The sequence below is a fragment of the Drosophila bipectinata genome, chromosome XL (genome assembly GCF_030179905.1).
Source record: "Drosophila bipectinata strain 14024-0381.07 chromosome XL, DbipHiC1v2, whole genome shotgun sequence".
NCBI classification, from domain to species: Eukaryota; Metazoa; Arthropoda; class Insecta; order Diptera; family Drosophilidae; genus Drosophila; species Drosophila bipectinata.
The window spans coordinates 12,895,301-12,910,850 of record NC_091734.1 but is presented as its reverse complement, the minus strand read 5'-3'; the positions used below and the strand labels follow the sequence as shown (position 1 = coordinate 12,910,850).

The window sequence follows — 15,550 nt, the reverse complement described above, 5'->3', positions numbered from 1 at the left end:
GTGTTTTGCATTAAAAATCTGTAAATAGAATTTTTATTTGTTGAAAACAAAGAGCCCTTGTTGAGCAGAATATTCAAAATTCAAGAAGGCGCCAGTCGATAAATCGATAAATTTTACCGATAGAGTGTTGCAAAACGATATTTGGTGTTTTTTGACCAAAGCCATACGGTCACTCGCAGCGTGCCTTGATCATACCTTGCTTGTATTTTAAAATTTGTAGCCGCAATTCACAAAATAGCCATGGAGGATGGCACTTTTTTGAAGACGGAGTTCGATTGGGACGCCATCGACGTGGGTGATTATCTCCTAGATCATTCCCAAAACTTTTTCGGTAAGAACTTTGCAAACACAGCATTCACAGTTAGTTAAATAAAAGGGCGCCATTTTTGCCCATTGCCAATTTTTGTACAGCAAAGGCAAACAAGGAAAATATTGGAAACATAAACAATGTAAACGCTCTGCTGACCTGTGCCACTCCCGTGGCCAAAGCGGATCAGGATCAATATCAAACGAAAAATGAAGAAGCGGAAATCAAACCGATTCCGATCATCCAACCGAGCTGGGACGAGGACGAGCTCAAGGAGGAGAACAGACCTGAGGCTGATCAACACCAAAGTACAGAGAACCGCTGCGCACCGGGTCCCAATCTGCGTCTGATGTGGTCACCCGTCCAGCAGAAACACCAAACAGAGCCTGCTGCCGGCGGTTCGGTTCCCATTCCCAAAGCCTACGATTTTAAGAACGTCTACGAGTCAAACCGGCAGCTGGCGCTGCGAAGACGCGAGGATGAGGAGCGTAAGGCGCGTGAGTTCCACAGCCGGCCAATGCCAAATTTCAAAATGATACACAACCGCATTGGCGAGATGCGTGTGGTACACAAAGTGACAATGCCGGTCACTCCAGAGGTCGTAAAACACGGGCGCTTGGACAGGGAACGGCGAAGGATTCGGGAGACAGGGTCGGAGCATGATAAGCATCCACCCCCTAGGCCTGGACACTGCCAGCCCAAGCCATTCCAGCTTCGAAGCGAACAGCGCCTGCGGGAACGCCGTGAATTTGACGCTGCTGTGCAGGCGAATTTGGAGCAGAAAAAAAATGAGGTATTTAAACGTTAAATGTTTAAAAGATTTAAAAACCAAATACAGCGGTTGGAAAGTTCATCAATTGCTGTATTTTACAACACTGGGTCATAACAGGTTTTGGGGTTAAAAGTAGGTCATTTTTTAGGATCATAGGCTGGCCACACCGTTGCGAGTTAAAACGTCGAAAAGGTTTACTTAGTTTTGCCATCGAGGGAAATTGTGCATCCTATCTGGCCAGCCGGGATACTGTATTCCTTGGATCTCGCCACACACAAATCACCATTCAGATTAGAAAATCGGAACCAGTACGCTAATAAAGCGACATAAGCGGACAGCAAGCTGAAACGGCACCGAACACCGAGCAACGGAAAGAGATAGGAAGAGCGAAAGTGACAAGAAGCGAGGCGGGGGCGCCGAGAGCGCAGTTTGTTTTTGTTGTTAGTGGTGGGAGTGAGTCATGACGTCGCGGACGGCGTAGAAAAAGCCAGTTGACAGTTGTACATTGCATATATCGGACGAGCCGAAAGGAGGAGATATTGGCCATCAAGGTACCAGGGTACCCGCAGGACACGCAACAGCTGCTACCGAGTTCCACCCATACGCACACGCTAACAAAATATCGGATACATTATCACACACACATACATATAGCTGGTACCGAGGGTCACACGGCACAACGCTGCACACACCAACACACAGGTGAATTTGTCGTCACAGTTGGCTACTCTTCGGATTTCAGAGTCTTCATTATTTTTGATTCCGATTCCGATTCTGAGCACCAAATACTAAACACCTAAGCACTCGGAACCGAACGAACGAAGCAACAGGAACAACCGGAACAAGAACTTTCACATCATGGTGGACCGTCTGGTGAACTCGGAGGCGAACACGCGACGCATCGCCTCCGTTGAGAATTGTTTTGGAAGTTCGGGTGTGCCGCTGGCGATGCAGGGCCGTGTCCTGGTCGGCGAAGGTGTGCTAACCAAGATGTGCCGGAAGCGTCCAAAGAGCCGCCAGTTTTTCCTTTTCAACGACATCCTGGTCTACGGGAATATAGTGATTGGCAAGAAGAAGTACAACAAGCAGCACATCATGCCGCTGGAGGAGGTATCGCTGGAGTCGATTGCCGATAATCAGCAGTATAGGAATGGCTGGTACATTCGCACCACCACCAAGTCGTTTGTGGTGTATGCCGCCACCAGTACAGAGAAGCAGGAATGGATGGCGCACATCAACAAGTGCGTGGAGGACCTGCTGCGCAAAAGCGGCAAGAAGCCGGTGGAGAATCATGCCGCTGTTTGGGTGCCGGACACCGAGGCCAGTGTCTGCATGCACTGCAAGAAGACGCAGTTTACGTTTATCCAGCGCCGTCATCACTGCCGCAACTGCGGTGCTGTCGTCTGTGCCGGCTGCTCCGCCAAGAAGTTTCTGCTACCACAGCAGAGCACCAAACCGCTACGCGTCTGCGACGCCTGTTATGATCGTTTAAAGCATGTGCCAAGCTCCAGCTCTGGCGAGGATTCGGCAGCTGTGGCCGCAGCTACCGGAAATAAGCTCAACACAACCGCCGGTGATAGCTCCAATGATGAGGATTCCGACGAAGATATTGTCTCGCCGGGCGGCGAATCACATGACGAGCCCCGTTTCTATGGCGACAACAGCGTGCTCTCCTCCGCCGATGACTCCACGATAGCCACTCCCTCCTCCACGATTACCGCAACGTCAGCGCTGGGCCATTCCGGCGTTGGTGGCGAGCCAGCCCAAGCCACCCCGAATCCAGCTGCCCCCATAGTCGGCAGCCACTGCTGAGAAGATCAAAAAAGAGAGTTAACCCACTGGTAGATATCCAACACAAACAAAACTCAGATGATTATAGCCCGGGGGGGGCTCTTAGCAGCTTTTCACAAGAGATTAGTGCACCGCTTCCAAAGAGATATTAGTAATGATCGTTAGTTTTAAGTGACATAGTTAAGCCATAGAAAGTGGCTCTATTACGATGATCCTTTTGGAGCGGTGGGAGCTTAAGATTACTTCATAAGATCCTTTGTAAGATCCTCATTTTTTTGTATTTGTGACTTTGACCTTGGCTCGGCGCTTTGTTTTCTTATTCTTTTAATTTCCATTTTTTTTTTTTTTTTTATTCACTGATCCCACTCGGCGCGAATTCCGTCCGCTACGCTAATCTTATCAGCCCAAATGGCTGTGGCTGTTTCTCTATTTTTTTTTTGCTGGCAAACAAACCGCCGAGTGGATCAGCCACAGCCGATACCAAGTGGACGTCGCCGTCCACCATATTCTCTGGCGAGCAAGGTCCCCTTATCACTTGGCCTCCTGCCGGCTGACTAATCGGGGGGTAAGCCCGGCTTCATAAGAAGAGGAAAGACTCGAATGATTCAGTTCTTTTTTCATTTTTCAATTAAAGTGGGTTGGGAATATAATGGCAACTTAATAATGTCGCTATCAATATGGATGAGCCACTGAATGTACATTGTTGTGAATGTTCCCATTCATTAAAGTTCTCTTTTTTTTCAATTTATTTTTTTCAGCAAGACGAACAACGGAAACGATGCGAGCAGGAGGAGATCAAGGAAATACGAAAGATGACGGTATTCAAGGCACGACCCAATCCATTCAAGTAGCGCGCCAACGACTAATCGTCGACTAACAGAGTTAGAATTATTATTATTTTTTTTTGTCCAAAAAAAAACGATGTCAAGTGGTGGCTGCTTTCGTGGTTACAACGAACTCGAAACAAATGAAAGAACACATGCCTGGCGAAGGATACTTCTCCAAAAAAAAACATGGCAGTACAGAAAGCAGCTTGATATACCGATATATATATATTATATTGTATACCTAGTTTTATCATATTAACACACACACTTTTGTCCCTAACACTAATTTACGCGTATATCCGTTTATCCGTTCACATTATTTGTATTTCCCCTCTTTATTTCGGATGAGAGAAATCACTAAAAATTTTATGTTTGGCGGGAGGATCATAACTAAACTTACATACTATATATATATATAAAAAAAAAAACAACGTACGCATTGAGCAATTTGCAATTGCAATTATTAACTGTTTTCTATTTGTACAAAGGCGATAAAACAAAAAAAATAAATTAAAATTAAATCTGTAAATTGAATTTGCAATAATAATTCTCATCTTTTTCCATTTGGGCTTTAGGGGGCGCATACAAGTCCAGAAAAACGGACTAGCTAGCTTTTTTTTGAGCCACAAAACGCTCCCCAAAATGCACACAAAACGCACCCAGATTACCAGGCGAACAGTAATCGGCAGCAGGTGGCAACGCCACTTTCCTCGCTCTCTGCAGTGTTACCAGTTGTCAGCACATGTGAGAATACCAAAAAAGTTGGTATATAGTATATACTGAGGTATTCGGAGTTGAGAACCGTTGCAGTATTATTTTTTTGTTTTGAAGTTCCATCTGCTCCTGATTTCTGTTCGCCGGGTAATCTGGGCGACTATTGTCTGCATTTTGCTCGTTTTTCGAGGCTTTCCAGCAGAGTGGGTTTGGGACTAGGGACTAGGGTTTGTTTTTTGCTGACCCGTATAGTTCGAATGAAAAGAGATGGAAGTATCCTGTTAAACTCATCATTTCTGCCAGAAAGAAGCTCACTCATCAATAAGCAAGAAAATAACGGAAAGAATTTAGGAATTTGCTTATTTAAAGTCCAGTCCAGTCCCCACTTCCAACAAATCAAAATAAACATCCAGAGATCGAAATCCAATACAGTTAAGGGTACGGATCCGTACCGCCTAAGCTCCAAGCCGCCCCAATAAGCAAAACGATTATATATCAGTTTTTGTTGAAATTAATGTTTACTTTATAACCAGATCTAATCAAAACTGGCCAAGGCATTATAGAGAATGAGAAGAGTATACACAATAGGTGCCAGGCGATGGGCGATAGGCGATATCCGCAAATCGCGACTGGAGTTATACGAAACTTCGGTTAAGTACATGTCGGTATTCTCGTTATTTTGTGTTATGTATGTCTAACATGCAAAAAATATATTCATATATAAATGTATATAAAAGTTTAGACAGCAGCCGGTCCGGACTGGGCCTGGGTAACTGCACTGGGTAACTGTATTTTCATCTGGATTTGCTCCTGGAGCCTTTGCTCCTTCGCCGCCGATCGGCTAGCCCTGGAGCGTTCCCATTCGGCTTTGTGCTTACGCTTCGTATGATGGTACATGTTCGACTTGGACCGAAATTCTGTGGGGCAGAAGGCGCAGGTATGCAGTTTAACGCCAGTGTGGGTGGCAAAGTGTTCCTGAATCGATGGAATACAATGGAATAAAGGCTAGGTATTAACAAGCTAGGCAAGCCTACTCACCTCTAGGTAGCGCTTCATCTTGAAGCTCTTGCCGCACACATCGCAGGCGTACTTGGGTTTGCTTAGGCAGCGGTGATTCAGCCCGGGCAGTTCCCCGCAGTTGGGACAAATGAGGGAGATGGGCGCCTCGGGTTTGATGGCCGTCTGGATGGGTGGTGCTGTCGGTGCGGATCGCCGTTTGTCCGGCGTTCGCTTTTCAGCTTGGCCAGGTGGTGATCTGGAAATGGATTTGTCATTAAAATCGATCGTAAAGAGCATTTATGTTGACTTACCCGTAGGGATTGCTGGTGGTGGTGGTGGTGGTGGTGCAGGTGCTACTTGACCCTCCGGCTGCTGTGGATGCTGTCATAGCGGACAGGAGATTTATGTGCTGCTGGAGTTGCTGCTGCTGAAGGAGACTTGCACACAAACGCTGCTGCAGGGTGTCTGTCTGGCTGGTGGTTCCACTATTGCCACCTCCTCCGCTACTGGCTCCTCCTGTGCCAGATATTGAGGCGGCAGCCACCACAGCCGCAGCCACAGCATTGTAGTTGGCCAAAATGAGTTCGTTCTCTTTGAGACGCTTCTGGGGTGATTCCTCATCGCCGCTGCCGTCACTGGACTCTGTGGGCTGAGCCTTCTTGGGCGAATGGGTCTTGCGGCGGCTGGAACGAGTCCGCGATGCACGACTGGCTGTGGGTGGGGTCTTGGCCATGGTCAAGTTGATGGAGTCTCCGGGCTCTGTCTTGATCACAGACAGCGGGAGCTGCTGCATGGATGGCGGAGATGTAGCCGAAGCTGTTGCGGGAATACCGGTGATGGCAGGAGTTGTAAGCGGAGCAAGAACTGAAACCTCCTCCACCACCTCAGTTTTCACCTCGTGAATGGCGTGATTCTGCGATTTGGCCGCATCCCGTTCCTCTCGAGCTTTCAGCCACTGGGCCGTGTGCTTGCTCTTGACGTGGGTGTACATGTTGGAGCGGCAGCGAAAGGCCATCTCGCAGTAAGGACAGGGGATTGGTCGATCACCGGTGTGTGTGGCAATGTGCTCCTCCAGGTAGCGACGCATCTTGAACGACTTCTCGCAGAACATACAAGGAAACTTATTGACTGCCGTAGCAACGGTGGTGGCCACTGCTTTGGGTTCTGTTTTTATACAGAATTCCACAGGAAATTCGGGCTCCAATTGGACCAGTTCCTCGTCCGGCTCCTCCGACCAGTTGACGTCACAGTCGATTTCCAGGAACTGGCTACACAGAGTCGTCTGCTTCAGCTCCACCAGCTTCCAAAAGTTGTGGAAGCTCTCCAGCTGGGAGCAGCACTCCGTGCAGATGCAGGTGGAGATGGCGTCGTCGCGGGATAGCTGCAAGATGCATGGAATTGTACGAATGCACTTCTGTCACTTCCAGCTGATGGGGAGGTGTCGGGGGGTGGCTAAGTTGGAATACTCACGCAGAGGTACAGATGAATCGAGATCAGTTGGACCAGGTCGCTTTCCGGCATTGCCTGGCCGCTGGCACCGTCGCCCTCGTCCTCTGCTGCCGCCTCGGTGGCACCGCCGAATAGCAGCACTGCGTCCTGCTCGTCCAGCGCGTTCAGACACAGGCGACAGATCATTTTGTAATTGGGTTTCTCTTATCCTAAGTTGGGATTTGCTCCACCATCGGATATGCGAACGAGTGTGCCCAGTTGGGGTGCGTACGGTATGGACAGCTCATTTTGGCCAACGCCTGACCTACACGGTCACACTGTAAAATCGATGTAAGAATTAGGTAAGTTATTTACATGTGTAAAAACGGTATGTAATATTTTTATTTCAAAATTAATTTAACGCTTTGTTAAAAATTAAATGATTACTTAGTTTATTTTAAAATTAGTAAAAATTTTAAATATTAAAAATTTGAATGATAAAAGCCTATGTTTATGGTACATCCATATGTTCTATTATTTTAAGTTCTAAGCTTTTTTTTTAAATCTTATTCGCATTTTAAAAATACAACTTAATTACTTGACTTTTAATTCATTTGGCAATTGTTAAAATAACTCTTAAGGAAGCATTTAAATTGTTGAATAAAAAATATTAAGCCGGTTAAGTTTCATTTCCAAGGTCAAGAGCAATTGCTTTTAATTTTCATTGCTGAGACACACATAAAAATGCTTTTCGTTTTTTATTTGGTTTTTTTTTTCGCTTTTTTTATGGAAATGTGAAAAAATGGCGCTTGTGTGTGGATTTTGGTGGCTTATTAAGTTTACAGCTGCATTAAAAACCAACTGTCAAATAGTACAGTGGAGCTTCAATAAGCCAAGTAACTATGAAATATATTTTATTGATATTTTTTAGGATTTCTCATTAAAGTTTTTAGTTTTTTTACACGAGAAGTTATGTCATAAGAAAACCATGTAATATTCATTTGGCTTACATGGCGTATGATTGATTTTTGTGATCCCGCCAACCAGAAGCTTCACTGTAAACTTGTATGTTATATGGTAATGCAATCTGCTGCTAACGCAAATACAGGTTAAACATTTTTATATATATTTGTTATGGTTATTTTTTTTGTTTGTTTTATTTATTTTTTATTTTGTAGCTGTATTTTTTTTTTATTTTTCTGTTCTGCGCTGCTTTTGCTGTTCCGTCTTTATTTTTTTTTTTGGTTCGTGACTGCTTCTTTTTGGTTTTTGTTTTTTGACAGTTTTTTTTGTTTTAATTCATGCTGTTGTAAATAGTTTAAGTTGCGAAACACGTACGAAGCGATTCGACCAGCCGGCGGCATAACAAGTGGAGCGCGACTCGCCATCGGACTGTGGTTAGCAGCGGATGGTGTGGGCCTTGCCTTGCCTTGCCGAAAATTGTTTGCCAATGTCGCGGTAAAGCTAAAGCCAACCCATATAGTAAACCAAGATCGAAGACATATGTACATGTCCAACAACAGCAACTGAAAAAAAAAGTTACCGCCAATGGCCGCCATGGCGGTCGCATGGAAAAAGCTTAAAGCCAGTAAGTTATGGCCGGAAAACCCGCACAGCACCCACGCAACACCACCAACAACAACAATAGTAAACACGCATGCACATATAGGTGTTTGACCTTTTGACACAGAAAAGTCAACACATTGAATTGCACAACAATACCAACACGAGCTGAGGTGTTAATTTTATTTAAAAAAAAAAGATAGAAAGAGGTTTTAAAAATGAAAAAAAAAATATTTAATGCACCTGAGAAAGCATTTTCTAAAGCTTCTTAACCTGTCAGCTGTGTAAACTAGTTGTTTATATAATAAGAGACAATAAAAACAAGAAATAAAATCCATAAAAATTTTCAAGATTCAAAAAATATTTTGTTTTAGGGGCTTACTTAAGTGCTCACTATGAGAATCGAGGAGGAGGGCGCTATTTTTTAAATTATTTATATTATTTTGTTTTGTTTATAATTTTTTTATTATTAACATTTTAGGCAAATAAACAACAGGACATGTCTATAAGGATAAGAGAGTTGATCCTGATCAGGGATTCACTTAATTATCTTATAAGTTGGCAAGGTGAGAAGCTTATTTAAGAAGTAAATTTTAAATATTGAAAAAAATATTATATATGTTTTAGAGAGCTACTTCTATAGCTTTATTTACCGTTAAACTGTATAAGCTACTTGTTTTTACAACAATAAACAACAAAAACAAAAAGGAAAAGTCATAAAATTAATAAAGACTTAATTTTTTTTTTGCTTTTTAGGCTTACTTAAGTGCTCCCTATGAGAATCGAGGAGGAGGGCGCTATTTTTAAAATTAATAAATTATTTTATTTTAGTTATTATTTTTTTTGCATAAACATTTTAGCCAAAAAAACCACAGGACATGTCTATAAGGATAAGAGAGTTGATCCTGATCAAGGATTTACTAAATTATCTTATATGTTGGCAAGGTAACAAGCTCATTTAAGAAGAATATTTTAAATATTCAATAAAATATTTAATATGTTTTAGAGAGCCACTTCTAGGGCTTTATTTACCGTTAAACTGTATAAGCTCTTAGTTTTTACAACAATAAACAACAAAAACAAAAAAGAAAAGTCATAAAATTAAAAAAGACTTAATTTTTTTTTCGGCTTTTTAGGCCTACTTAAGTGCTTCCTATGAGAATCGAGGAGGAGGGCGCTTTTTTAAAAAAATATTAATTTTATTTTATTTTAATTATTATTTTTTATTCATTAGAATTTTGGACAAAAAAACCACAGGACATGTCTATAAGGATAAGGGAGGTGATTCTAATCATGGTTTTAAGTGGTTATCTTTTAAGTTTCAAAAGTTGTGGCAATTTTTGTTTCAAGTTCTTTAAATATTTGTCCATAAATGTAATGCTTCAAAATAATGCAGCATTCCATTTGAAATTAACGAATTTGCTAAAAAAAAAATGCATCTTACATAAAAGCCAAACTCTGATCGCACAAAGTGCAAAAAAAACACAAAAACTTTGCAAGTCAGCTGGGATGGGTGATGGGAGCTGGGAGCTGGAAGCGGGTTGTGGTTGTCCCTCCCCCCATGGCCCCCTCGATCTTGGCTTTATTCAGGTAATAACTTGGTTATTTGCGATGCCAACAGCAGAGCCAGACTGCGGCAGAGGCAGCGGCCGAGGCCGAGGCAGAGGCAGAGGCAGAGGCGGTGGCAGAGCCAAAAAGCCAAAAACCCAAAGCCAAAACCAAGACCGGGCTCCAGCCCCAATCAGTTGCAATCGCGGTTAAGTCTCGCATAGACGCGTTTCACTCCAAATCCGGCCAAGTTCTAGTGGGTCTTCATTTTTACAACCAACTTTAGTTTTTTTTTTATTACCAAGAGATGCTAAAAAGTTAACTGATAAATTCAAGTTTAGGTCGTGAATAAAGATTTTAATTATTTGTGATGAAGGTTTTCTATTTTTTTGTGTGATTAAGATAAAATATTAAAATTAATATTTAAATAACACAAAATATGAATCAAATATGGATACAACTTTAAAGGGAAGACTTTGCAATGAAACCTTTATAATAATGACTCCATTTTAGGACCTTTTTTGCTAGAATGGGATATATCTCTTTTAAGATCTTAAACAATAAAAGTCTTAAAAGTTAGAAATCTACAAGATACTCTAAAACCTAAACCCACTTTCTCTCGTTCAGCAAAATGGTGCACAAAAACGAGGACCAACTGCTGGCGGATCGGATGCTGGAGCTGCGGGAATGGATTAAGTCGCATCCACAGCTGCCACAGAATATATGTGAGTGGACCAACTGGAAATTGGGTCAATGGCCTGGATGGCCTCTTGGCCAAGTTGCATAATCCAACACATACCCCACCGTCTCTTCCCCCACTTTTTTTTCTGATTTTCCGACTCCCCTTTTGTAGCCAGTCTTCTGCTGCGACGCTTTCTGCATTCCACAAGGGGCGATGTCAGCCACGCCCAGCGCCTCCTGGAACTCAACTACGGTCTGAGGAATAAACACAGTAATATCTTTATAGATCGAGATCCCCTAGATGCCAGTTCCCAGCAGCTTCTTAAAGTGGCGTAAGTAGGAGTTCCACTACGAGGTGGGGGATTCATTGATTGGATTTTAAACTATAATTTCTTTTGTAAGATTTCCAAATGCATATGGTAATCAAAAATACAAAATATCAGGTTGGGTTTATGTGCATTAATTTGCACTAACATTGAATGATAATTTACGATGTGATTTGGCAACTTTGTGATTTTTTCGCAGTGTCTGCACTTAGGGTGATGCAGTGTCATTTGGGCAACCGGTTTTTTTTTTTTTTGGGATCCCGACTTTTGTATATTTATTAACCCACCTCTCGGTCTACCACAGAGATCTGGTGCCGTTGCCCGGACTGACCCCGGAGAACAACAAGTTGCTATTTTACCGCCTGATTGACTTTGACGCCGACAAGGTAATATAGTAGTAGTATCGGAGTTATATGAAGTTGTAACCAAAATATATATGTTTTTTTTATAGTTTAATTTTACGGCTGGAATCAAGGTCTTCTTCATGGTGGCCGATTGCCGGTTCGCCACCGAGGACGAGGAGAAGCTGTCGGACGGTGAGATACCCATTTTCGACATGGCTGGTTATACCCTACGACATCTGACCAAGACCGCCCTGGGCGCTCTCCGTGTCTACATGAAGTTCGTCCAGGAGGCACATCCCGTTCGGCTCAAGGAGATCCATGTCCTCAACTGCCCCTCGTTTCTGGACAAGGTCCTCACCGTGGTGAAGCCCTTTATTAAGGGTGAGGTCTTCAAGCTAATACACTTCCATCTGCCCAATGCCGAGACTCCGTTCCAGCACTTTCCGCGCTCCATGCTGCCGGAGGAGTACGGCGGAGAGGCCGGAAAGATGTCGGATCTGAAGCAGGAGTGGATGCAGCTACTTAAGGAGCAAAGGTGGGTGCTGGGATTCTAATTTGTTAATTGGATTTAGTAAAGATGGTTTAACTCTCTAGGGATTACCTGATGGATGCCAAAAATTGGCAGCTAAACAAGGCCAAAAAGGGCGGCAACAGGCACAAGGTCGACACCGATGTGGCTCAAAGCCTTCGTACCTTGGAGATTGATTAGTTTTTAAAGGATTTTTTATAAATATGTATTGTTATTGCTTTTTAATTCTTGTATTTCCCAGCTGGGCTTGGGCTTTTGTAAGTAAATATTTTATTTTTTAAATATACATATATTTTATTATAATTTTGGGATGTTTTTTTATTGAGAGGTTTAGGGGGAATATAGGGGAATCCTTTCAGAAGTACTAGGTATCATATAGTCTACAGATAACCTCTTCAAACTTTATCAACATAATTTTTATGTTAATTCGTGTCTTTTTGTAGTGTAGTTTATGTAGGTTACCCCCTTTTTTTGTAGTTTCTTCAGCTCAGTTTTTTAAGTAGGTGTGACAGGTGTGGTTGGTGGAAAGTGGAGCAACAAAAACCGGACGGAATTAAGAGCAAAACGAAATCCGTAATGGAAGCAGACCCATCGAGGACCCCTTGAAGTACCACAATGTGTGTGTGGGTATTGACACATCCGTTCGGTTGGCCAAGTTGGCCGACCTGGCTCGTCCTCATTCCCAGACTTGGACCCGTACCCCTTACCCAGTTCGGAGTCCATTATTCACAGCCAGCTATCCGTAATCCATGTGCCTATCCCTCCCCCCAATACACCACAATCTGCATTTCGCAAACGCCCAATGACACTTTACACACATTGGTACATCGAGAACGTCATCGCCAGACAGGCCATGTCCAACGTACAATTACCGATCCATTCCAACCACCGAATACCACCCAAGCCAAGCCATCCAAGCCATCCAATCCACCCAACTGTCCATTTATCCAATGTGCAGTAACCACATCAACATTGCACATGGAGGAGATTCATAAACCGTGTGGCTGACACATTAAAGTGTGTATGGCCCTGCAAAAAAAATACTTTTGCATACATTCGGATTATTACATCATACACTTGAAAAAAATATTAAGAAAAAAAAATCGAAAAGAAAAACTGAATTTTTATAGCCACAAGATTACCATAAACTTTGTGGTTTTCCAAAAGAATGATTTGGCAGAAAGGTTACGAAAGTCATTAAGCCTTCTTTTTAATTTCTTACTTCTTAAAAATATTAATTTAAGTGTAAATTAATTTAGATCTTTTTTTATGCAGATTTTAGATAGTTTTGACTAGAAACTATGCTCAGCCCCCAAAATACAATAATCATTTAATGATTCAGCATAAAGTTCATTCGGCCTTTCGGAAATTTTTCATTAAATCTTAATTAAGACAATAAAACATAATTAAATTTTGTTGTGAAATCATTTTTGCATTTATTTCTTTTTTTTTTTTATTATTGAAACATCAATTCATATTTCTTATTGGGGCTTCATGCCACCATTTAACGCCACTTAATGCTGCAACTCAGCCATCCGATGGATGCGTGGAGTTCCATTAAGGGATTCCTTTTGGGTGGTGCTTGGAAGGTTGGACTTGGGTGGGTGTGTGGGTGGTTCTGGTTACGTTTTTATCCCAAACCAGACGTGCTGTGCATCCGATTGCATGTATGGTAATTAAATTATGTGGCAGCTCTGCTTTTGGCCAGAAAAGGGAGAAGTGTCAGTGGAAGTGGGTCGCATGGGTACGATGGTTGGCATCCAATAATTTTAAGCGGGGGTGGGAAGACTTTAATAAATTTTAAGACTTAAAACTTGGGTTTACCTTTATTTATTTTATTTATTTATTTTTGATTTTCTTTATTTTAATATTTAGTTTAAATTTCTAGAAGGTTTTCCATGGCCAGTGTCCACTCCTTTAATTCCATAATAGAGCTCAATGGTAAATCCTTGGCTTAAATGGCCCTAAGACCGCAATTATCTCTCCCTCTCTTTCCGTAAATTATATATATTTTCAATTTAGAGTCAGCAGAAAAAAGAGCAAAAAAAAGGAATGCATTTTTCCCCAAATTGATCAATTTTACATTTTGTCATAACAGCCGCAGTCCTTGGGGGCACCTACAAGTACATATGCATGTGTATGTACGTATGTAAGTGTGGGTGTGTGTTGGTCAGAAGGGGTTTAGGTTTAGGGTTTAGGTCTTATTGAGGGCGTGATGACCCCATTAACATGCCTAAGCCAAAATGCTTACAATGCACTCTTCAAAACTATGGCCCCATCTTGTTGTTTTTCTCCCAAAGAATTCCCCCACAGTCTTCTGTTTTTCTTGTCTGTGTGTCTGTGTGTGTGTGTGTGACTCTCTTCCTCCCAGGCAACACTTCCTTGCCAGCCGGAAGAGTGGCGAGAGAGGAAGAGTAGGAGAGAAAGCAAGAGAGAGGCAAAGGCAATAAACGAAATGTGCAGTCAACAATAATCCAAGAACCGTTTTCTGTGCTTTTGTATGAGACTACAGTGGGGTCTCATTAAAAGGTACAAGCTATTTATCAAAATAAAATAAATATTAAATATTAAAATAATATACTTTTACTATTTTAAGTTATCTGTTTTTTTATTTTTATAACTTTTATCTTTTAAATTTAAATAACCAATAACTACTGTACTTCCTCATGTGTGTGTGTGTGGTCCACCATGTTGTGGGTCGCAACACCCTCACACAATTACATAATCGATGTGAGCACTTATATTTGTATCCATGGCTGTGGCTTATAACTGTAGTTGTGACAATAGTTGTAGTTGTAGTTGTAGTTGAGCCACTCAGTTGAGTGACTGATAAGTTCAGTTGGAGTTCGCTTGGCGCCGAGAACGGTTTAATTTTGAACGCGCCCCATCGAATATTTGTACCTCATAGTACGGCTAACTCTCGTCTAGTTTAGCGGGAAATATTCAAACAAACTATTTCCCAAAAATAGAAAACTATTTAACTATTTCGAAAACTGATTTTTTTTAAGTGCTTTGCAACGCATTTCAACGAATTTCCAAAAAGTATGCTATGAATTTTTTAGCAACCGTCTGTTGCTTGTGCGAAAATCCTTTTCGTTAATCCTTGTAGAGGTGTGTTTGTGTATTATTGTTGTTGTTGTTTTTGCTCTTCAATTATGTAAGGTAGTATTTATGGGTGCAAAGTCTGTTGTGTGTTACTAAGCGACTGCCACACAAATCAATGGGGAAATGCGATGAGCAAAAATTATAGGATTGGGTTGTAGGATTTCAAAGGTCTAACAACAGGCTTGGGCTAATGCAAAAGTTTCAATTTTATTTCAGCTAGCACACTATTGATTAACTAACTTAATACCTTAATAGCCATTCACTAACTAACGACCTTAGGGCATAACCCCAATGCTCTCAGTACCGTTCTGTGCATGTGTGCCACTATTTAACACCTAGAACCTGCCGCCAATCGGCACGCTTTCATACAATTACACCTACACCGGAGAAAATAAAAACAACAAAAACGAAAAAAAAAGAAAAACCCAAAATGGGGAGTGGAACTACCCCAATAGGGAAAACAAGAACCCTATTAGTCATGGCACTTTTGTTTTGTCGTACCTCTCCCTGAGTTCTGCTTTCTCCTGTCTACTTTCTCCGACCGGGCGTTGTTATTTTAGGCTAATTCCTTACCGTCGGGTTCAGATTCTCGGTTCTTTGGCACTATTTCCTTTTA

At 42.1% G+C, this 15,550-nt stretch overlaps 3 protein-coding genes across 6 annotated transcripts; 2 read left to right on the top strand and 1 right to left on the bottom strand.

The window, feature by feature from the left end:
* Window positions 1-95: 95 nt before the first annotated feature.
* LOC108119703 (pleckstrin homology domain-containing family F member 1 homolog) lies at window positions 96-4,231 on the top strand. Of its 2 annotated transcripts, XM_017233000.3 has the most exons (3): window positions 96-331; window positions 412-1,100; window positions 3,629-4,231. In XM_017233000.3, exons 1-3 carry the CDS (start codon window positions 241-243, stop codon window positions 3,719-3,721), a joined length of 873 nt encoding a protein of 290 aa, XP_017088489.2. In that variant the 5' UTR covers window positions 96-240; the 3' UTR covers window positions 3,722-4,231. The 2 variants fall into 2 exon arrangements, with proteins under 2 accessions (XP_017088489.2, XP_017088488.1); XM_017232999.3 differs by lacking the exons at window positions 96-331; window positions 412-1,100 and adding an exon at window positions 1,223-2,920.
* Window positions 4,232-5,079: 848 nt separating this feature from the next.
* On the bottom strand, window positions 5,080-7,045 carry LOC108119690 (sal-like protein 4). Its single transcript, XM_017232984.3, has 4 exons — window positions 6,881-7,045; window positions 5,722-6,791; window positions 5,450-5,666; window positions 5,080-5,386 (listed from the first exon to the last, which is right to left on the bottom strand). Exons 1-4 carry the CDS (start codon window positions 7,043-7,045, stop codon window positions 5,150-5,152), a joined length of 1,689 nt encoding a protein of 562 aa, XP_017088473.2. The 3' UTR covers window positions 5,080-5,149.
* A 32-nt stretch (window positions 7,046-7,077) lies between these two features.
* Window positions 7,078-12,111, top strand: LOC122321030 (alpha-tocopherol transfer protein-like). Of its 3 annotated transcripts, XM_070278939.1 has the most exons (7): window positions 7,079-7,200; window positions 8,883-8,967; window positions 10,577-10,674; window positions 10,803-10,962; window positions 11,261-11,342; window positions 11,408-11,835; window positions 11,895-12,111. In XM_070278939.1, exons 3-7 carry the CDS (start codon window positions 10,581-10,583, stop codon window positions 12,007-12,009), a joined length of 879 nt encoding a protein of 292 aa, XP_070135040.1. In that variant the 5' UTR covers window positions 7,079-7,200; window positions 8,883-8,967; window positions 10,577-10,580; the 3' UTR covers window positions 12,010-12,111. The 3 variants fall into 3 exon arrangements, with proteins under 3 accessions (XP_070135041.1, XP_070135040.1, XP_043065925.1); XM_070278940.1 differs by lacking the exon at window positions 8,883-8,967 and having other exon boundaries at window positions 7,078-7,200; XM_043209990.2 differs by lacking the exons at window positions 7,079-7,200; window positions 8,883-8,967 and adding an exon at window positions 10,109-10,205.
* The last annotated feature ends 3,439 nt before the right edge of the window (window positions 12,112-15,550 follow it).